Here is a 24,024-nt window from a genome sequence, read left to right on the forward strand (position 1 = left end):
GTTGAAGGTTCTGAATAAACCCGTGTGCGTGTTTTTGTAACAATGTAAAACTCAATATTACATTGGTTACCAGTTTCCTGCATTACCCACAATGCAGTTTGCCTACTCCTGATATTGGTGCCAGTAGGCTTTGCTTCATCCATGCTTAAAGAGAGTGAGGCAGCAGATCTTTATCCTGGTGCAGCTCTCTCTTTATTTGAACACTCGAATAGATCAGCTTTCATATTAATGCTGATACACCTATATTTAATAAATCACAGTGTCTGCCTTAACTAGCCGCAACAGTGTTGTATAGCTGCATTGCATTCTGGAACATTTTGTCTGGCATTTTCTGCGCTCCAGATTGGATGTCTCATTAATATGAAAAATAGGGAGCAAGGAAACAAGTTCTCGTGTGATTGGAAGCTAAGAAAGAAACCTGACCGTTACCCATTATGTGTTCGGTATTTCTTTTTCTCTTCTATTGAACACCATTGTAACTGTACAAGCAACATCTCACTGTGGCTCAGCTCCATTTACAACTTCTCACAGAAATAACAAAAAAATACAGCACCAGAATGAGACCGTAAATGTTATAATTTTGGAGCGGCCATGGGAAATCTGCAGTATGTTTATATGTACATGCATTTATTTTGCCTGCAGAACTGTTGCTCCACAAGTCGAACAGAAAACAAGAGTGATACGTTGGTTCGTCTTCCAAATGAACACTCATATTGGAGTAGGTGCTCGTACTCTGCATTGTTGTTACATCAGTCACAATGATGTGTTTCACAAATGACTGTCCTAGTACATCAATATTAGTCATACAGACAATATCAACAACAGAGCAGCAACATGGGTTTACCCTCAAAAGATCCTTTTTTTATGCTCCTGTTAGAGCTGTGTTTAGAGTGAATCTGCGATGTGATTTGGATCTAGAACATTCATTCCATCACTGAACCACCGCTAAAATCGCTTTAGGGCAGTCTGAAGTCATCTGGGTTTAGTGACCACGTTTGGACTGGAAGGCTGATGAATAACTAGGTGAGCGAACTCTACTGACAGCCTAAAGGATTGAAACTTGCTGCAGGGAGCCAGTATGGATTGGCAAGGAAAATGATTGTACTTTGAAAGAAAATGTACTTTTTCTTCCAAGATTATATAATAGGACTATTCTCTTTATAGCTAAGCATATGAAAACATTATTACTTGAGTATAATTTCTGTTAAAATGACAGAGCATGATGCTAACTTGTTAAACACTTTTTAATACTTTGAATATATATATATATATATATATATATATATATATATATATTTATTCAAATCCAGACTCCTGCAATTCATTCCTGATTTTAACTTTTGTGGCTATAATTGTATTCTAGTTTTATACACTCTGTTTATTTTTTATGACTGTTTGCAGATCCATATGCGCTCCTGATTCAGAGTGATACTTCGAATGTCTTGTGCCGCAGTGATGGACAGGGGAGAGGTAGTACGTCCTCCCTCCCCCAGAGAGCAAGGGCAATTTTGTTCTCTTCGACACATGGCCACAGATGGCTGTAGTATTGTCAGGACTCAGGCTTTTCTCTCGCGCTGCTTTAGGGCGCAGCTCCTGCTTTTAATTATCATTTATCAACAGTGTGTCTAGTACAAGGCACGTTTACACCTTGCGGCAATTTAGCATAGCCAATCTGCCTAGTGGAATGTATTGCAGTTGGGAGGAAACTTGCAAACCCAAAGTATTAACATGGGGAGTATAAATCCTGGTTCTGCATGGCATAAGGCTAGAAAACACCTTGAATGGAACAGCATGTCCATGCAGGGTATCATGCACACATTTACACCTTGGGGCAATTTTGCATGGCCAGTCTATTAAGCCGCATGCATTGCAATTGGGAGGAAACTTGCAAAATTGGGGAGCATGGTGGCGCATGCACTATATACCAGAAGCACATAGCACCTGTCCTTCAAACCCATATTTAAAGCTTTTCCAAAACACAAAATTTGGAAGCCCAATTTGTATCGGTCGATCAGAGAAACTAAGTGGCCGAAACATTGTTTCCGGCATGTTCCACTGCTCCTGTGCACATTGCAAGCTCCCTGAAAACACTGTTTAGCAAAGTGAAGTAGGAGAACTCACATGGCCTGCACTTCACTAACCACATCTGGGATGAACTGCACCCCAGGTCTCCTCACTGTGAAATCAGTGCCTGACCTCTACAATGGGTGAATCCTTCATCAGCACTCCTTAATTGAGTAAAGGTGGTTAAGACCGGGGACTAACTCTGAAATGTTCGACAAGCACACACGGCTGTATGTATACACTACGTGTATGTAGTGCGCCAACATGATATTTAAATTAAAACAATATATAATACTATATTTTTATGATTCTTATTATTACAATGATATAACAATAGATTATCACATTACAGTCAGACGTCCAAGCAACAAAAACACAGGACAGAACAGGCAAAATAGGCAACACATCAGTGCTTTCATTTGCTTAGTGGGACAGAAATGCATTGCTCACGTGTCCACTATGGTCATGCTGATGATTTACTGTATGTAAATATTAACTTCTAATTTGCATAACTGTTGAAACGCTGAAGTCTACAATTCAAATGCCCGATTCTGAATCACAATGCGTTTGATTACAAGATTATACAGGAAAATGTAAATAAATGGTAACTGCAAATTAAACACAAATAGCCTGAATGTAAGATTTGCTTGTCCTGGGTTATTTATATATATATATATATATATATATATATATATATATATATATATATATATATATATATATATATATATATATATATATATATATATATATATATATATATATATATATAATTTTATATATATTTTTTATTATAATAACAATTTTATATATAATATAAATTATTCTAATTTTTTTTATAATTTCATTTATTTATTATATAAGCATTATAGATTCTGCTGGATATTTGTCAGTGGAGCTTTTGTAAGGTTATTCTGATGAAGCCAGGCAGTCTAACACGTAGATGGTGTAACACCCAGGTTTTTATTATTATTTATTATTTTTTCCTAACCGGTTTGGCATGCTCATTAATAACAACTAGCTAGCGCAACCACTGTAGATGCATGTAATCTTACAGTTTATCTTTGTGTGGAAAAACATTGTACATAGGCACACCCTAGGTATAATACTTATGCAAGACTTAGTCGTCTTGCTGGTTTGACTGTCAACCGTCTGTTTTCAGATTTTTAAATGCCATGCAGTCGTGTCATCTGTTAAGGGTTTGTTCTTTACACTGTAGTATTGAATGCTGTGTATAACCTCTTTATTGTCTGCTGTCATTCCAGGATACAAGTATAAAGGAATGTTTTTGTCCCATTAGTCCTTTGCATTTATAATATATAAATTCATGCAGTTGATAGTAATTTCATTTTTGTTTAATAAAAAGTAAATCCTAGTGTCAAAAATTGCAAATTACACAACAGACCAGATCACTTACATTACATTTAGTGCTGCATAGAGAATAAGTACAATTAGATGCTGCCATTCTTAATTTTGTATGGGGTGGACATTATTAGCATAGATTGCATAAATAACAATAATTCTACAGTATCCTGATATCCTAAATATGTATTTATTTATATTTTCTCTCTTTTTTAAAAAAAAAATCTTTACTTTGATCTTTTACTGTGAGCTAATACAACCAAACAATTTCTGATTCTGAGACTGGAATTTTGACAATCACCTCAACCACCTTATGTGTTTACTGTCATAAGCATACCTTTGTCCTCACATATATATTTATACATTTTATATTTTACATAGTTTATCTGCCTTCTTTTTCTGTTTTATTTTTCTCCCCATTCTATTCCCTCATGCAGGACAGTCGTAAAAAGCATTTCACTGCATGTCGTACTCTGTATGTGTGTGTATGTGACACAAAAATTTGATTTGATTTGGAATACTGTATGCTGCTCCAAATCAAACTGATTCAACTCCGCGAGTTTGCCACAAGGGGGCACTAGAGCATTGCTTAAAAACGCATGCATCCAGGCTTCTGTTTTACGTTGATTAAAGTCTTTAATGTTGATTTTTCAATAATGATTTGGAAAAGTTCACACCTGTCAAGCTTTTAAAAAACTAATAAGATCTATTAAACATTTCCAAATGGCCATTTTATTGAAATGTTCCTCATTTACGCAGTGTTTTCTATTTTCATAATGTTTTCAGTTTACTATATAGTTTATATAGGGGCCAAATTGTGATGGTAATATATGTGTAGAAACGTTTAAGAATGTCTTTGTTGTCTATTTCTTTCGTAGGCTTTCCATATTCAGTATAATTTCTTTTTACTGAGGAAGGGCATCCGGCGTAAAAAAAAGTGTGCCAAATCTGATATGCCGCCCAGATATGATCCGTGTTAGCGACCCCTACCGGCAGGAAAAATAGACAATTAAATGCACTTATTTTGCTACCATTGTTGAGGCGAAGAACATAGTGCGCATGCGTACTTTTGTCCGTGTTGGTGGGAGAGAGGTTGGTTTGGTGATGTTTCGCGCATGCGCAGTGTCCGACTCTGGGTGTTTGAGAGCAGAGCGTGCGCGCGCTCCTGCGTCAGTAAGTGTGCAGTTGACTTACAGCGGGGCTGTGAGGAGAACTGACGCGATCCGCTTCTTCTTCTTCTTCTTCTTCTTCTTCTTCTTCTTTATTTTTGCTTTTATTATTTTGTTCGTAATCAGTCTTTCTTTTAAAATCATTCAACTTTTCCACCCCGCTCCTTACTGCTTTTTTTTGACGGTCGTGTACAGCTTGTGTTGAAGTTTTCTACCCTAGACGGGTTGAAGTTTCCTCTGAGAGGAGTTTCTAAAGGCTGGGCCTTTTCCTTTTTTTTTTTGGAGAACGACTTCGGCGTTTTTCCCCCCTGTTGATTTGATAAATGCTCTTTACCAAGATGGACCTGTTGAACTACCAGTACCTGGACAAAATGAACAACAACATTGGCATTTTGTGCTATGACGGTAATTTGTTTTATACTTTTTTTTTTAATAGTAGTATTATTATTTGTTGTTGTGTCCACTTGTATCGTTAAACCTCTTGTACAACTTTGTCAGCACAAGCAGAGGCAATGTCTAAATTCCATAAACAACATTTTAAAGCCTTTAAATATATATAAAAGGACAGTTTAATTGTATTATGGTCACACTGGTCTAAATGATAAAACTGAGCTCATTAATGGAGTGTAATTAGAGTTATGGAGAGTAATAGTAAATAGACTGAAATAAGACATGCTAGTAATATAGACTGATCCTCATTCTCAGTGAGTAACAGTTATAACAGTTATTTCTTACTTCATACCTCTATAGTAATATCAGATTTTGTAAAGTAATTCAATACAACACAACATGTTTATGTGCTCAATATACTGTTTTATTCCTTTCATGATTTCCATTTCCAGTTGTTTTTTTGTGTTGTGATTTGTGACCCAAGCTCTTGATAACCTCTGTAGCGTGTTGAAGCATGCACCTTGAGACCGAGAAACTTTTTTTTAATTTAGTTTGTTTTAGACTGTAATAGTGTTTTGTTTTTGCCAGGGTTGAGATTATATTTTTTCATTCAAATGACCAGTCTGAATTAATCTGAAATAGAATAACACTGGTCATATATTGATTGCAGTGTATCATATAGTAGTGAGTACTTTTTTCCCCAGATCAGACAAGGTTTTAAGTTTGGCTGTCGGATGTTGAGCGATACACAGACTGAGTCGTTGGGATTTTATGGCTCTGATGTGAAGCTTCGCATTTGTTTTGCCTACTACGTGGTATTATGTACTGTAATGTAACGGCTTTTTTTCTTGTTTACAGTAAAATAGTCGTACAGAAGAGTCACACACAGGGCGTCTAATGGCGCAGATGTTGATCAGATTCCTTGCCACATCCTTCCTGTTTTGAAACAGCAACATTCCCAGATGTCCATAAAATCTACAACACACACTGCCCTTTAACAGAACTGAGACACGTGTATGTGTGTTTACTTATCTCATAGATTTTAGAGCTACAAGGACTTTGCCATGAGATCTTTACGAGACATTTCTAATTAGCAGAGAGCAAGTTTTTGTTTTTGTTCTTGCTGTTTTGTGAACAGGTCCATGAAATAAAACACGGTTTAAACATTGTAGTAAAATTTAACTGGCACTTTAATATCACTTTAAAGTGTTGTTGTAGTTCATGCGGATCTGAGTGAAAGCATCCTTTCTAAAAGAGGCCTGAAAATACAGCAAAAATAATCATTTAGGATTTCGATTTAATGTTGTTCAGTGGATTTCCAGGTTGATAAAATGTTGGACTTGCTTGTTTAAATGCACTTTTATTTTAATTAGGAATTAATATTTATAGGTAGAATTTGCTGGGTGGAAGGGAAGGTCCAAGACCCCCCACCCCCCTCTCGTACCACACAGTACCAGACTCCTTCTGTCAGCCATCATTTGTCAAGACCAGAAACGTGACCCAGAAGCTTCTGCAGCTCCCAGACTGTAGACTAGAAATTCTGAAATTAAACAGAGTTCTTCTGGGGACACTGGGCAGGTCACATGACTCTGGGATAATTAAAAAATGTTTAAGAATGCTCCTAATGATGCAGTAGACACTTATGGTTATGAATATTTAATGGCATTTGCTGATTTGAAGTTTTCGAATAGTTCCAAGGACAAAACTTTATTAAACCGTGTTACCTGGTGAATAGGTAATGAATTATATGGATTTGCTTTCTCCAAGAGGGACATATGCCTTCAGATATGGACTAAAATATCATTTTGGATGATTGCGTTCCATATGCTGCCTTCTGGGTAGGACAGACTCTGTACTTTGCTAACCAACTAAAATAAACTGATATTTTGTTACTGTGTGCAGCAGTGGATTAAGAGTCAAAATGCTTGTACCTTTACACTAATTGGGTAAAATAAGTCTTTTGCCACATCACCAGAAATTTTGAGTTTATAGCAGGTTATTGCTTAGACATATATGATCTCTGCGCAGTATGACGATCTATTATTCCTGTCATATATTATCAGTAAAATGTATGATCTGAAAGTAGCTCTTGTTGGTTCTTCCTAGCAAAAAATTATATTTGCGATCATGAAAATATCATCAGGTATTGTGGGATAATAGCTTGAATTTTTTCTACACTTTGTAAATGCATATTGTCTAAATGATTAGGAAACTGCTTCTTCTATCCTCTTGTAGACTCATCCCTGTTTTGAGGTATTTGTCCGGGGATAACTTGGTATGTTGATAGGAATGTAGCTGAAGCCTGCGGCTAGATCATTGATGTGGTCGAGATGGTGTTCAGTGGGTTTAGCTCTATTATTGCTTGTTTCTGTGTTCAGTATCTGAGTGGTAAAGTTGTTGAATCATGTGACCTAGTGACAGGGGATGCAAATACACAATTGGGGCCTTTTCACTTGCTGCAGCACGACAGACTTTCCAGCTATTTTTTGCTGCGCTCCAAGAATCGCTAGAGCACATGGCTACATACTGAAGCTTCCAGTGCACCCAGAGCACTGCATCATCCCTTAAAATAGGCCAGCATGCGTGCTGGGTATTTGTGCACTGAGAACTGGAAGTGCATGTCGATATGTCAGGTGGCTTGTTTCGCTTTAATGTTCATCCCGTGAATTAGCACTGCTTAATCCTTTTCTCGCCAGTAGCATTTTTGATTTGCTGTCCATCACATGGAGTAATCTTAGCCAGTGAAAGACTAGATATCTAGTGCTGGTCTTGATATTGTATATCTTTATTTCAGTATGGCACGTGATAACTCTTGGCCCTGCAGATATCCGTATCGGCAATCTGCCAGGAATAGTCTAGAAACCGTATATAGAATTTATATTCAGTATGTAATGACTATATGAGTTGATTGTGTAGCAAGTTTGGTAATGTAGATTAGATGGCAGTTGCTCAAGCGTTCAGTAGTGCAGGAGCAGATTGTTTAATGATGAGTCATTAAATAATATTTATAAAGTTCAATCCCGCCAGGCCTGTCAGCGTCTTGACATTTTAGTCACGTTGTTAGTTTTTAATATAAATGAGCTTGAGTTTATGCATATATTTCTATTATAGACTAAAGCGTAGCTGGACACAAGGTAAAAACTAATTTCTGCGCCTGTCTAAAGCACAAGGGAATAGGCACATGTGCAGTGGTAATCAAATTCTATTATTCTATTTTTGCAGAAGCACAATAGTAATCATTGGGATGGATGGATTTGCATGTTTGGAAAAAAAACCTGTATTGCTGGGATTCAAACTTGAAATCTGAGCTTGGATAAAGTCGGTTTTAGGGCTATGGGCCGACCTCCTCAGCCAGTTGAGAACTTGACCATCATCAGGAAAAGCAGCAGGAAACTAATAAATAACCTAACCTTATTACAATTTTAGATTTTTAGAAAATATTGTATATATGTAAATTAAGACCTTTTAATAAACAGGAACAATGGATCTGAATCACATTAGTAAACCAGGACACTAACTGCAGGTAATCTGTATTTTTAATTTTCTTTTTTTTTTTTTTTTAATGCTGTTTCTGTGCATTTTTCTTTTCACTGTAATACTATTTGTAATTACTTCATATAACTGTGATTAAACGTACAGTTTGCTTTGATAAAAGACAAGATATGGAAAAAATAGTTGACCTACTTCCCAGATAATTAATGTGATCATGAGAAAACTCAGCCCAATAATTTATTAAATAGACCCATTATTTACTTTAAACACATTGATTACAACATTTGGGCTTTGGGCAAAGTTAGCACAAGATATTCTTTTTAATTTGCCCTGAAAGGGCAGGAAATATTGGTAAATAAGTGTGATTTAAGCAGGTATTTTCTCCTGCCGGTGTTTTTGACATTCCCACATAGAAACGAGTACATTTTGAAATATTTCTCACATTAAAAACTCGAGGTACACCATGAGGCCAGCAGATTAACGGAGCGTAATAAGTTCATGTAATTCTGTAATGTTCATGTAATAAAGATGTCATACTTTTTGAAACATGCTCTCATATCTGGTCAGTTTAGAGTATTTCCATCAAATGGCTGAATTTAATTAATTAGTTTTTTTAGGTATATTATTTTGTCAGCTGATTATTGCAACCCTAGTATATATTGGCCATTGTGTATTTAATTAAAATTAACATTTGGATTCTCATTTAAAAAGTGTGAGTTTCAACGTTAATGCTTCATTAAAGGGCTACATGATGAACAGAAGTCTAATGACTTGGAAAATGAAGCACACCTAGTTCCCTTTTTTTTTTAATGATTTAATAGCTGCAACCCTGCGAGGCGTCTAGATCCTTTATACAGACACAGTATTCTAGGCTTGTATGCCAGCAAGCAGAGCTTAAGTTCACCAAAGCCCAGTTGGCGCAGGCTGAAATGCTGACTGTCACTTTTTCTGGTGAACAAAGCCCGATGAAGCTAACAGGTGAAACACACGGACCACCCCTGCCAGGACTTCCATTTTTCCACTCACTCCAGGCATTCATTTCAGACATAAAGAGCTTTGATTGTTGTCTGCCTTATGAATGGGTAGCAGTGGCCTGGCTTTGGGGGCAGATCAGATTTCAGGCAAAGGGGAAATATCATTATCCACAAACATTTATAGAATGATCAAGGAGTTAGGAGCACTCGCATCCACCCCCTCCTCCTCAAACCCACCCAATTATCTTTTAAAACTCAAGGTGTCTATGTCCCTTTCATTATGTCTGCCAAAAGAAGGCTTAACTACTTTTCTACTTTTTAGACTGTGTGTGTAGGTGTGTGGTAGCTGTGATGGTGGGGGTTGGTTGGCTCACTTGTGTAACAAAATCCCATCCTGGCTTGACGTTTGAAGTCCTTAGAAGCGCTTGCCTTTGATCATTTGTGCTCCTAATGAGCGCCTTTCAGCAGATCAGAGGTTGAACGCATCTTCTCCGACACCGATAGGGATCTTTTATGACTCCCAGTGTACGTTCTGCATAATGCTTGGAAGAGTTGAATACAGCACTTGAAAGCCCATTTATTCACAAAACATGGTCGGTGTATAACTTATTAAATATACTAAAGACAAAATCCTTTAAAGACCTGACGCTCTTAATGCTTTTCGATCCGTGTCAGTTTTTTCAAATGTGCGAACCCATCGTGATCGACCTTTTTCTCTCCCCATTTATAAAGTCTGAAAGACTGTTCAATGTAAACCTGATTGTTTCAAAGGCACCTTCAGGTACTTGTCCTCCTTTGTGTTCCATCACCCATGAGTCAAATTGTAAACTGTAATTCGGTCCTAATGGATCGCTCTCCAAGATCACAATAGCCGGTGACACCGCCCTGCTCCCCACCTCCTATTGAAAGGCCTCTCTGGAGGCGAATGCAAATAAGCTATCGTGTTTCAAGAGTCTCTGTAAGCCTCATATAAGCTCGCTATCTTTTCTCTATTACCCACTCTCGACTTCTGCCAAAAAACAATGATGTCATTCCTGTTGCCATGGAGCAGGGACAGACGAGCCGAAACATGCCAGTCACTTGTTGTGGAAGCGGCCTCGTAGTGTACCACCACATGATGTTTTTGCACGCCGATTTTTGTGGTAGAAAAATACGGAGAGTGTTTTATGAATATGCATCATTTAACTGATATATATCAGGGTTCAGCAAAGAGAAGAAAAACGAGGAGAAAAAGCAGCCTGCTATCAAAGACTCAGGGTTTCTCAGAATAGGCCTGTTGAACTTGGATTTTGCTCAGTAAATCTTATAAAAAGTTGACTCTGAGTTGAGCTAACCTCATCCCAAGTGGAAAGTCCCAGTTGCTCCACACTGCCAGTGGTAATTTTCCTGCTCTCCTCCCACACACTGTGCTGTAAATATGCAGCTTTGGTTCTCAGCAGCTCTCTTCTGAAATGACTAGGAAACAGCATTAATTCAGATCTGTTGCTATTCAGGTCTAAAATTGCAGAAGCTTAAAAAGTAGTCCTCAATAAGTGTAATGTTTTTCCTGGTGGTCCAGATCAGATCAAAGGAACTAAGCCAGTCTTTGATGTGCTGCTCAGGGATCTTTTTTCTTTTTTTAAATATATTTTATTATTAGTCTTTCCAGAATAAAAAACTTGATTTTGTCCCCTGAATTCTGCCAGCAGGCATTTTTGTTTTAAATTTTAAACTGGTTTTGAAAGTTGGCACAAACAGATATATTTTGATGAAATTAAATGTTATTGCCAAGTACTTTCTCAAATTCTAACTGCAACTTTCATAATGATGAGAATCAGAATCAGGTTTATTTGGTTAAGTGTGTTGACACACACAAGGAATGTGGTTCCAGCTGTTAGTGAAGCAATTATCAGTAAAACAATTAAATGTTGTAGAGTTCACAGTAAATGTTTGGGACCGAATTTCTGTTCACATTCTCAAAAAACAGGACTGCCTGTAATATTGCATTAATGTAAACTTAAATGTAAATGTTTCTGAGCCTTCATGCAAAGCCCCCGAATGTTCATGATTGAGATCGGGTCTGTTATGTGTTTGCGCAGGTGAGGCAGCGCTGCGTGGCGAGTCCAGAATGCAGCCCATGTCTTCTGCGGTCAGTAACCACAGGACAGCTCCTCCTCCCATCAGCCCCAGCAAGAGGAAACACAGCATTGAACTGATCGACGACAGCATGGACCCCAGCAATGAGCACGTGGCCAAGATGAGTCGCCTGTTTGCGACACACCTGTACGTACAATCTGACCGTTTTATCTATCTATTTTACATTTATTGCATTTGACGCCCTTAATCAGAAGCAGTTGAGTGTAAAGGGCCTTGCTCAAGGGCCCAGGAGTGAGAGCTTAGTGGTGTTGGGATTTGAACTTTACATCCTTCTAATCAGAAATCTTAACTATGAAGCTACTACTTCCCACATTCCCCACATTTCCTCTATGCATTAACACACCGATTGCCGTTTACACGCCGTGTTCTCAAGACTTCAAACTGTATTATGCAGTTCCTATATAAACTGTATTATATTGATTAATAACTAATATTATTGTATAAATAAATGGGCAATTCATATCTGTTATAATGACTATTTAACAATAACATTTAAGATGCTATTAATATTCGATCGGCATTTGATATGTTATACAGTTACTTAACATTGTCCATGTTATGTTTGGCATTACATGACTAAATCAATGTAGACAAATGATTGAGGTCTTGATAACGCCACAATATTACATATACAGTATCACGTGCCACTCACGTGGCTTGCAGCTATGTTTGTTATTTTGGAAAATCTTTAAAAAAAATCTGAAAGATTGCGCCAGCCACTCAGGATAAGAGAATCATTAGTTTAATGTTGCTGTGCGTGAAATCAATAAACAGTCTGTGACTTTGAAACCCAGTGGACAGCGATGATTTGGTTTTAGGCGATTGATTAGAGAGAGAGTTAAACAGCAGCAATGCTGGTAAAGTCCTTGGCAAAGAAATGCAAGCAAAAAAAAAAAAATGCAGCCTGGGAAAGTACTAAGGGATGGCATCATCGCTGATGCTTTTGATTCCTCCCATTCCAGGCACGCAAAGTGGAACACGTGGCCCATTTGTGGTACGTCTCCACTCTGTTGTGGTGGAGCACACACGCATTCCTCGCATTTCTGCTCAGCTTTGGAACAGCAACATCCAGTCATGAGAGAGAAGACTTGACGGTTTAGTGTCGAATAACACACTGTGGCGCTAGGCAAATCTGTGTGCCACAAATTAGGGCACAAGTGTGAGAAAGAGAGAACAACGGAAGCACTCAGCACCTCAAGGGTCTCACAGCTGCTGCATTCTCAGCATGGCAAAGTATTTCTGTCTGCTCTTTCCATAGAGCTGTTTTTAAATCAGCCATGTCTGGCTTACATTTACCTTTATTCATTTCATGACCTAAGTCTTGAGAACTTAAGAGTTCAGCCGAATAAAGAGCAGTTTAGAGATTTGGAGCATCATAATTTTACACATTCCTGTAAAGTACTAAAGTTCAGTAACACTACAGCGGGCTTCAGATAAATAATACTTGTGGTTATAAAATCCATTCAAAACAAATAGTTTTATTAGGTTCTATCTGCTATAAATGGACATTCGGTGCAACCCAGATGAGGATGGGTTCCCTCTTGAGTCTGGTTCCTCTCAAGGTTTCTTCCTTATGCCATCTCTGGGAGTTTTTCTTTGCCACAGTCACCACCGGCTTTTTCATTAGGAACAAACTTACTTATAAAGAACATATTCACTTTTAATCACCACATATCTGTGTAAAGCTGCTTTGAGACAATGCTCATTGTTAAAAGCGCTACAGATAAAAATGAATTAATTTGGACTCTGTTCTCATTCAGTTTCAAAAAATGAATGTTTTGCTAAAATGTTCAATTAAAGTACTTGACAAAACAGTAATATTATTGGCAAATTTAATCTTTAAAAATCTTTTCAATAGATCTGCTGTATTCTCTTTATTACAGTTTCAGTTTATTAAGCATATTCCATGTAGCTCATTTTCTATAACATCAGTATTTGTGAATTTGGAGGCAGATTTCTTTTTAATACTACTCTAACGTTTGCAACCAAAAAAAAAAACAACTCTGCAGGATAATATCCTTGTTGTGGTTTTAATGTTCAATCAAGTCCTGATGTTACAGTGTTGTAGAGGGTTTTATCCTGAGCAGGTCAGATTCCATTCCAGCCTTGTAGCTCAGGATTAACAGCCTGAAGAAAAGGTCTCCCTCTTGAAGACCTTTGTGTATGTTTACGTATGCTACTGTTGTTAATCGGGTTCAGCACTGATAACGAAACAATGATACCCTTATGGCTCATGATTTCCTGTTTGTCTAAATAAAAAAATACTCAATTTAGCGTTGCAAGGTCCTTGCCATTAGGGTCAAAATAGTTCTCTTTCTTGAAATAGTTTTACCGTCTTATTTACCCATGTCCAGGCATTGACATGCACCTTAAGTGAGTTTGTAATTTTGTAGGTTTGAAGCATGCTTGCGAAACTGCAAATCTCAGCAAAACCATGGTGGCTTATGAATAAATATGATTTGTCGCAGTTTCAAAGGTTTTGAAAGGCACATTGTTCTGTGTGTCTCTTTTTCTTGTGGTCTGTTTTGGTGAGCAAGTAAAAATACAAATGTAGGACTCTTAAACATGTTTCAGCATGTCTGTTCTGTACAAACTTTCTTTGTTAATTTGGTTTATAAACTTTTTTTTTTTTACTTTTTTTTCGTAGATGATATAAACACATGGTATTTTCTGTGTGGCAGTCTAAATTTGAGACGTTTAAGCCTTTCTCTCCAGTCCGTATTCTTTCACGGTGTCTTTATTTATGAGTAGTATGTCTCTGACACCTGACACCGTGGGCTTGAGGCAACAAGGAAACCAGATCAGGTTTCTGTTATTGTGTGCTAGGGAGAAGGACAAGCCCTGCAGCAAGGCAGAGTTATGGATGGTGGGGGTTGGGGGGAAAACGACTCTCTCTTTTCTTCAATAACCTTCGTTTCTTTACACAACACACTCTACAATGTGAAATCGTTCTTTTTTTTAAATTAGACCAACATTATTTTGCATGTTCTGGCCAGTCAGATATTTAAGTCGCTACGCTTATGATGATCTTTTGTCCAAGTATTTTAATTCAGTAGTAGGCCACAATATTTAACCACAATGAGGTGATGTTTCAGGAGCGCAGTCTTCGTTGATTGTCATTCAGAATTCAAAAGTTAGGGGGATATACAGGACAGATCCCTTGTAGAATTACTGTAAATAAATTCAGACGGGGGCCATTTTCTCATTTTCACTGCTGAGCTGAAAACAAAGGCTCCCTTATCCTGTGGGCCCACTGTGTACTGGAAGCCTGCTCTGGCCTGTCCCTCCGCTGCGGGGAAAAGTCCCTCAATCATAGCTCAGTCCACTTAAAACACAGCCTCCAGCCCACAAACTATGTGTGTGTGTGTGTGTGTGTGTCGCATATGATTCAGGATTAGTTTTGTAACAAGCCTCTTATAAAGGGCCTTTAATGGAATTAAATCCACTAAACCTGAAATGTAGTTCTTTAATATAATAATGATCTAATGTTTTGGACGTTTTTTTTAAGAGAATAGAAATGTAAGAAGGCATGAAAATTAAGTCTTATCATTAAAAGTTCTGTGTAGCACTGAAGCGTGCTGTCGTAAAGGTTTTTACTCCGAGCCAGGACTAAACCGTGGAAGCCCTCAGCTGCCTGCTGGGAAATTTCAGAGCGAGTATTTCTCATGGCTCTGGAGCCAGCCAAATGGGGAGTGGAGAAGAGCCAGCACCATAGTGGTTTAGGTTGATGAAATCGTTGTAGGCTGCCGATTTCTGCGTGGTGTATGTGCACTGAGGGAGTGACAAAATGAATAAGTTTTAACTGTGAAGGCAAAAGATCTTCTATAGCAGAAAACCTGAAGTAGTCTGTTTGTGCAGTAGCCTGGCCAAGTACTTTATAAAACTTAACATTTTATAGTATAATAAAACGCAGAACAAATCCGTATTAGTCACATGTAACTTTCACAGGAAAGACAATTCTGTGACAATATAGACTTTATATACACACATAGATCTTGTGGTCACTGTTACTGTACCATGTAAGCATATACAATATGAATTGACTACAGAAAGGCTGATTGGAAACTGTGCATGTGATGCCTACATCAGTTGAGGTTTGGTTTCTAAAACGCTGCTTTGTGCAAGGCTGTGTTTGTATCCTGTGGTTCTGCCTTCTCGCCTTGATTTGTCCCAGATGTTTCCTGTATCTCTAGGGTCAAGATTCTGCTAACATTTTCACTGCACTACTCAAATACTATTGTAAGATTATGTCCCCAGTTCTATTGGCTAACTTCTGCTTTGGAGTCTCCTAGTGTGGACAGCAGCTCTATAAAAACCTAAAATAAGTGACTCGCCTCTTCTAGCCCACAGATTTTTTAAGATGAACAGTCATTAGAATCATAAAAACATCTGAATTCGTAAGAGTTATGGATTATCGTCATGTCTGGTTGGCCGATTGGCCGCTCAAGTCCTTGCGTATGGATTTCTACTTAAGGGCTGATTTTTACCATGACAATAAAGCAAGCGTTAAATGGAAGATTGGAGAGTTTAAATACTGTAGCTGAGATATTACTTGATCATTTTATGCAGCGCGGTTTGCTCCGATTCTAAAATTAATGGACGCCTTTGAGAAACCGATTTAAAACACCACAGCTTATTCCCACTAATTGTATACTGCATATAACCCGAGACCTTGTAAAGACAGAACAGAAAAAAACGCAATGGATCTGTGCCATTCTGTGTCTGCACAAAAGCTCCTGGTGCATTTGTTTGCAGATGAAGCCTTATTCCTACACTTTCCAGATTTGCGACTTTTGACACCCATTGCAACCACCTAATGACTAATTAATGATATAATTTGGTACAGGCTCTAAACAGTTTTCATAATGCCCTTTGCCTTGGTTATTTATTTCTTTTACGAAGGAGTGCTTGCCAATTTCCAGGGCCCCCACTTTGTGGGAGGATGCTGGGTTGTGTTCATGCATTTTGGCAGAGATTAAAGTTGGGCAAGCACCACCCCTTTTATGTGCCTTACTTAATCAAAACAGATGAAAGGGTCATGTGAAGTAAATACGACTCCTTTCTTTTCTGTTTGTGTGTAATAGTGCTACACGTACGATTAGTCATTTGGCAGATGTTCTTATCTGGAGTGATTTACAAAAAACATACAAACAGGAGGCAGCTTAATGAAGTGCGCACAGTTTACATTTGTGTTTTTCAAGTATAGGCTTATTTAGCAAATCCAAAATTTCAATGTTTTTCCATTTTTTGGTAAAGATGCCTCAAAAAGGACTTTCAGCATGAATCAGTTCAGTTCCTTGTTCCAATTCAATCTTGTTCCATTGCTGAGAGACAAGGACACTAAAGCACTGAGATTTAGCTTTGGTTTGTAAAAGCATTTCTAATCCTCTCCACACTGTGTTATTCTCTGACTGTGATCACAGTTCAGTCTTCAGAAAGAAGGACAACTGAATGTACTTTTGTGGGCAATCTGCTCCCTGGAGATTCTCATGAAAGGAACAGCAGTGTGTTGGAAAGGCCTTGTGTGTGTTTACGTTTTTAAAGGGTCATGAAGCCATTGTGTGACAGGCTCTTAAAGCTTTATTCTCCAACAGTAATTGAAGTTTCTCTTGCTTTCTTGATAATTTCTGTGAATTATTATTAAAAACAAATTCAAGGCGCTACCTTCAAACTTTCACATGCATATTTGGGTCCCGACCAATATTTCTTTAGTTTATTTATTTTATCCTTCAAGTAAGTTTTAATAGAAGCTAAAAGGACTAAAGATCGTAGCTCAGTGTTTGTATCTTAGTCTATTATTGTGTTTTAAACCCAGGTTTGGTTTTCTCAGACTCCTTAGGAACGTTTGAATGTCTGAACTGTTGTGACCTGTATAATTAGTTTCTGGAAGCCTTGGTTTAGAACATTCAGAATAGCTAAAGTGAAATAGGAATAGTGAGCGTGTTTTTTTTTTTTTTTTTTTTTTTTTTTTTTGCAATTCCTGAAATAAAAAGCACCTCTCTTTCTTGTGTTGTGGGACGTTTCCGGCCGACACAACAGTGGACTCGCAGGTGCTTTTCTTGCCAGCTTAGTTGCCAAGGAACAGACTATTTCAAGGATCACAGTCCACATGGTTAAAATAATATATGCGCTGACCCTAAACTCCCTGAAGAAACCCTTGTAGAATGTGAATAGACCAACGACTGCCTTAGATTTCTTTATACTATAAAGAGATAATCAGGGAGTTGATATACATTTACATATTACACAAATCTACTCTCAATTATTGATAACATTTTAGGTGATCCATGTTTCTCCTAAAAAGCAGCACTTCCTGGCTTCACCGCTACCTAAATAAAGCCAAAGTGTCCTCCCCCTGTTTCCGCCTCGTTGTCTAGGCCTGCTCTGTGCTCACTGAAGGGTATTAAGTTCTCTTCCTGTGAAGTGTACACAAGTCACTCGGTCCCTTCTGTGGGCCTCAGCTTGGTTGGCAGCATAAAACGATCCTTTTCTGGAAGGGCTGAAACCCAAAACGTCACATGTCAGTTCTTTCAGGAAAAGAAGACAAGAACAGGACCGGACAGGGGAGTTTGTTATTTTGAACAAACCACTCTGGTCGAAAATGAGTTAAACATCTCGCAGAAGCAGCTTTATTAAAAAGGGTGACTAGACGAACAGAGTCAGAGCTGATAAGGGCAGGTTTTTAATTCTGAAAGGAGCAGGGCAGTCATGGAAAGGTAGTTATATTTAGGTGAATGTATGCAAGATATTTCAGTAGGTCTCATACAAACTTAGACTGAACCCACACAACCTGCCAGCTCCTCTCTGAAGGCAGTATTTCTAGTATTAGTAATGTGCCAGTATTAATAGCACCGCCCATTTAGAGCCCTCTTTCTCATTTCAGAGGAAAGCCCACAAATGGCGATTACCGCCGGGAGCCTCGTGAAAGAAGCCGCAGCCCCATCGAGCGCCTACACGCTGCCCACCTTTACACACACATGCCGAACCTGGCCATGGAGCAGCCACTTGCACTAACGAAAAACAGCGCTAAGATTCCCCACTCACCCAGCGCCAGCCCCATCGAGCGCCAGCAGGTGAGTCACATGACGGCCATTTTTATTTTATTTTAGCAATTGCAGATTTATTGAACTTTGAACTAAAGTCTGAGCAACATTTTTCTTAATAATCATCCCATAATTATAAGTACATAAGTAAACATTTCTCATTTACAAAATGTACATTAATGATCATTAATGATAGAAAAGAAATAAGTGATATCAAACTGGTTGTTAACGTTATTGGTGATATTTGGCAAAAGCAAAACTTTACCTGACTGCATACAGTCGTGTGAAATGGAAATGGTTCTGTTTTATATGACACACAACAGAGCTCATCTGCTGACATCTGTTATGACCTGACTTCTTTAATCGATGTATTGTGTATGTAGAACCGGCCCTCCGTGATCACATGTGCCCCTGCAAACAACCGCAACTGTAACCTCTCTCACTGCACTGTGTCTCACAACGGCTGCTCACCTTTAAACTACAGGAGACCTTCTAACTGTGAGTGCACTTTAATATATTCCTAAGCCGACGGCAATTCGATCACCTCATACAGACATTCACAGGGTTTTATTCACATCAAGGTATTTTGCATTAAATAAAGTTGCTAAAAATGTCACTTTAGACATTGCAGAAGTCTGCAGTAAAACAACTACATCACAAATCCAGGTGCATCAAAGGTTATTAAAAACAGCAAGAAGTGATTGTGCTTGGTATTGTGTTTACAGCCAGCAGAGTTTTAGATTCTATTAGACTAGGAGAATGCGAGCATGGGGTCATGGGAAATAAGATTTAATTTCTCTATTGGGATCCTGCAGTTCGTCTCTGAAAACAGTGTAATTTACTCCAGAAGGGCTTATGTAACCACAAAGCGTTCCTCTCGCTCTCTTTTATTTATTTATTTATTCTTTTTCCCATTTTTGCTATCTTGATTTTGTTTTCAGCAGGGATTTATAAATCATGTTTCTATTCATCTCCTAGTACTTTTCAATTAAGCATAGCACCTATTCGGTTAGAAAAGGCAGAATTTCAGGAAGTATTACAAAGTCTGTAACAACTTTGACTTTTTTTTTTTTTATTTATACATTTTTCCAGTCATCTCCTAAACACCACAGCATTTAAACTACACCACCTGTATCAGCTGTAGCTGGTTGTAATATTTCTTTTGGTCAGCTATTTAGTGCTAGTATCTAGTTTTAAGGGGTTTAAAACATTGCCCATAACTGTAACGCTGGCATCACAGCTGGCGGTCTTTTTAAAAAAAAAATGGAAAAGCAGCTAAAACCTGAATCAGATTTTATTATTATTGCTTTTTTAAGTCAGGTTTAAAACTTGAATGATCTGAATTGAGACATTAATATACATATATGAAACCATGGTCTGCTATATCATATATTTTTAGTCGGTGGGCTGGGTGTTTTGGGTGGCTAATATGATTTAAAGGTCATCACCAATGTTTATTTTTTTTAATGTATTGATTCATATCCTGGCATAGTTTAGCATGTTTTTATAGAGACACAGTGGATGGGCATGATTTTGCAATCGTTATCCCCTGATAATGAGATAATGGACTCATTTACCACCCAGTAGCATCCAAGACACACCACACCTCTGATGAACTGAACAAGAACCAGCAAATTTGTGTTTAATGAGGAGAGGAACATCCTAGAGAGAATGAAGGAAAATTGAGTACACATCATTGGTTCATCGATATTTTAATACTTATAAGAAATGACACACACACACACACACACACACAGGCATTAGAGTCTGTAATGGTGTATGATAACTGCTGCAGACTCACTTAGTCCAAAATCCATATATAATATCCATAATCATAAATATGATCAGAAATAACTGGTCTACATCAGTGTGATTGATCTCTATTCCTTGTCCCGTTTTAGCAAACGCAACATGTGACCCTGTGATCGAGGAGCATTTTCGCCGCAGTCTGGGGAAAAACTACAGAGAGACAGAGTCGGTCACCAACTCGGTGTCTATCACCGGATCGGTGGATGATCACTTCACCAAGGCTCTGGGAGAGACCTGGCTCCAAATCAAAGCTAAAGGAGGCTCCTCTGGAAGCCCTGACTCCTCACCTAACAATCACATGGTCAACATCAATCACTCACCATCCCTAGTTTCCTGAAACGGAGGACCAGCTGCATATCCCGCTCTCCAAACCGCTTCACTCTCAGAGTGACCGTGCATGATTCAGCTCCGCTTCCCAGCAGCAGCAGCGCTAACATATAGCCGTGTACATAAACTCACGTTTCTTTTTGGTTCGTTTTCTCCCTTTTTTTTTTTTTTTTTTTATAAGTATGTTTAGCTTGGAGGCCCACAACAATAGAATTAATATGCAGGGTGGGTTTTGCTTTAGAGCAGAGTTAGCTAGCATCCTAACCCCCTGCCTCAGATACCAAAGAAACCTCTGATGCAAACTCTTTGCCCAGTTTTATTTCTCCGCACCCAACGCTTCTGTCCGCTTGTCCTGCACCACACTTTATACTTGGTAATGGATTCTTAGCTGGCGGAAGCTTTTTGTAACCAAATGTCTTCTTCGGGTTTATCTGTGAGGTGCGTACAAAAGGCGGGAAATCGGATGCCATTAGGGTTTGTTTTAGGAAGACCGAGAGAAATCAACATGAGAATAGGATTTTCTCAAGAAAGAGCTGATGATCCTGAGAAGAGGTTTTGTGTAATCAAATTCCCACCAGTTCTCCCCTCTCACACTGCCCTGTTTTTGTATGCGGATGCTTCACAGAAAGTCTTTTGCACTATTAAGGCCATAAATTACGTGTCGGAGTCTCGTTTTTCTGGCCAAAATGTTTATCGACTGCTGACACGATGGTGGGGTGGTGTTTTACGTCATTAATAAGAGTTGTGTTTGGGGCGAGGGGGGGAACCATTGATCTTTGGCGTCTATTCTTTGGTGGATGCTGACAACTGGACTGTGTCGAGTTAAATCATGGGCATTTTATATTCTCTCTTTGTTTTTGTTTTTTCCTTCCCCACCCCAAGCACTGTGGTTTTGGTAGAGTAGCTAAGGTTTTGAGGGTGAACTTTTGCTTACAGGTGCATGATTTATGATTATTTTTTAAATAGCTGGTATCTATTATTGTGTAGACATTTCATGTGTAATACTAGTAACCTTTTTTTTCCCTCAGATTGTAGTTTATTTTTGTCAGTAACAATCCTAGATAAACTTACTGCTGGTACAGTTGTACTCCATATTATTATTTTTTATTCAATATACATTTTGGTAGAAGCCAGAAAAAGAGGACAGCCTCCGGACAGGCCATCTATATTATTAACAGTGGATGTTTATGATAATTAATCCGTGGTACAGGATGCGATTTTTTTTTTTTTTTCCGTGACTGAAACATTCACAGCTGTAGACAGGTCCGCTGAGAGTTGACGTTCTGGCGGAAAAAATGATCACAATCTAATTTTTGGTTGCAGCTATTAGTCTGTTCGTTTTTTCCCTTTTTATTTTTATTTAAACACCCGGCCAGTACCAAGGCGAAAGACATTCCTCCCATAGGGAACCTTAGTACAGGTCTCGCTTTTAGCTCTAATTTTTTAGCCAATCTACTACTATTAGTAAAAAGTTGATGCTCAGGCCGAGGCGTCGCTCATCTTAAGCTTGTCCTTACATTCCTTCTGATCCCAGCAAAAACCATTAGACATGAACAAATTTCGGAGTGCTTGCTGCCAGACTGGCGTCATTACCGATCTCAAAGCATCACGTTCAATAAAGAACTCGCCACACAAAAGCGTTTCGAGATACCGGTCACGTGTCTTCGCATAGACAGCGGAGAGGAAAAAAACACAGCGTACCGAGGTTAAGATCCACACATTTCACTACACTTTTAGGTAGGAAACTCATTCTCTTCTTGACACACATTTACCTTACACACTGTAGGTAAATCACAAATAAATAAAAAAAAGAAAAGGAAAAAAATATATAGGTAACTATAAGACCATCATTACGCTGTGCGTAATGAATGTACAGAGAAAAAAAATCGTAGGTATTTTTCGAGGATCAATTAATTTGTTAATGATATGTAGCTATTTAATTTGTTTTCCCTGTCCTTTATTGTAATCATGCTTCTTTTTTCTTTTCTTTTTTTTTTTTGGAAGAAAAAAAGTTGATCTTTTTCATTTGTATCTGTTTAAAGGTTTAAAGTGCAGGAACACAGTTATTGAATGAAAACACTGCGTTATAGCCACTCGTGTATTATTTGCTGAAGGCTACTGAGCAGTCTCGATCCAGCGCCCAACACTGAGGCAAGCAAACAAAAATCACTAAACATTACAGGAGCAGGTCCACTGTCAGCGAAACGAATGCTTTCGTCCGCTTTAACCCAAACGTTTTTGCCGTCCTTCATTTACTTCTTGTGTTTTGCACTGGAGCTGACGAGGCTGACGCAGAGAGCGGTGGCTTTCAGATTTTCAGTCTGAAGGAAGATTTGTACGTTGAGATTCGCGTTCCAATCCGTTTTTATAGAATTCCGATTAACGTTTTTTGTACAAATGGTGTTACTGAGCCAGTTGTGTTTTTGAGGCGAGTGGGAAGATTTAGACACAAGTGTGTATGATGTTAAACTGGAGACTGTAGGCTTCCTGTACTTGATCGGTGCATAAACCTTGTAGCTCCAGTGGCACACTGAAGAAACAAATGTAGGACACGGCAGGTCTCGGTTAAACTTGGAGGACGATGCATTTCGTTGCGCTTTAAAATGGACTCAACTCAGACTTTACCGTTTGTGTTTAACTGCCATTACAAACAGCAAATGTGTGGAAGACCGTTTCCTCAAGAATACACGCTAGACATGAACATTTTGATCTTTCACTGCAAGTGTATTTCTGAATGGTTTGTAAATCTGTATTATACTCATTTTGTGGCCTTGTTTCTCTTTTGAATAAACCAATTGGCAGGCCATTGTTTTGTACTTAAAGTAGCCTCGATGAACAATAAAGAGCTCTTAAACAACACCATGTGACTCGGATCCGCCTTTATTTCCAATCGAATGTCATCAAATTGTATCATCATCGCCTGAATGATTACATCAGAACATGTAACAGCTCATTTATCATTTATCACAATACAATCATTTATATATAACCATGATATTAATTGTTCTTTTCCTCCACTCTCTCCAAAATTATGTGTGGTGTTTTCATTTATTAACACATCCATTTCTTTTTCTCCTCTGAAGTCTGGACTCTGTGCTTCAGCAGTCACAGGAGTAGCAATGAAACCGTGTATATTATCCACCCAGAGTGTCGTATTTCTATATAACTTTATACATCAACTGTAACTTTGTTCAAAAATATTATTCATCATGTGGAATGTCCTTTAGACACAAATGTCTCAAATCCCCACCACATGGG

At 38.3% G+C, this 24,024-nt stretch overlaps 1 protein-coding gene across 3 annotated transcripts in view; it reads left to right on the forward strand.

The window, feature by feature from the left end:
• Window positions 1-23,625, forward strand: part of vgll4b (vestigial-like family member 4b) — a 35,698-nt gene extending 12,073 nt beyond the window's left edge. For 2 of the 3 annotated variants that reach the window (XM_046875727.1, XM_046875728.1), the window contains exons 3-6: window positions 11,530-11,713; window positions 18,471-18,660; window positions 19,014-19,128; window positions 20,532-23,625. In XM_046875727.1, coding sequence (XP_046731683.1) covers window positions 11,530-11,713; window positions 18,471-18,660; window positions 19,014-19,128; window positions 20,532-20,776 — 734 coding nt within the window. In that variant the 3' untranslated portion in view covers window positions 20,777-23,625. Of the gene's footprint in view, window positions 1-4,575; window positions 5,001-11,529; window positions 11,714-18,470; window positions 18,661-19,013; window positions 19,129-20,531 lie in introns of those variants that run through there. The other variant, XM_046875726.1, reaches the window with a different exon arrangement.
• The last annotated feature ends 399 nt before the right edge of the window (window positions 23,626-24,024 follow it).

The sequence above is a fragment of the Silurus meridionalis genome, chromosome 19 (assembly GCF_014805685.1).
Source record: "Silurus meridionalis isolate SWU-2019-XX chromosome 19, ASM1480568v1, whole genome shotgun sequence".
Lineage (NCBI taxonomy): Eukaryota > Metazoa > Chordata > Actinopteri > Siluriformes > Siluridae > Silurus > Silurus meridionalis.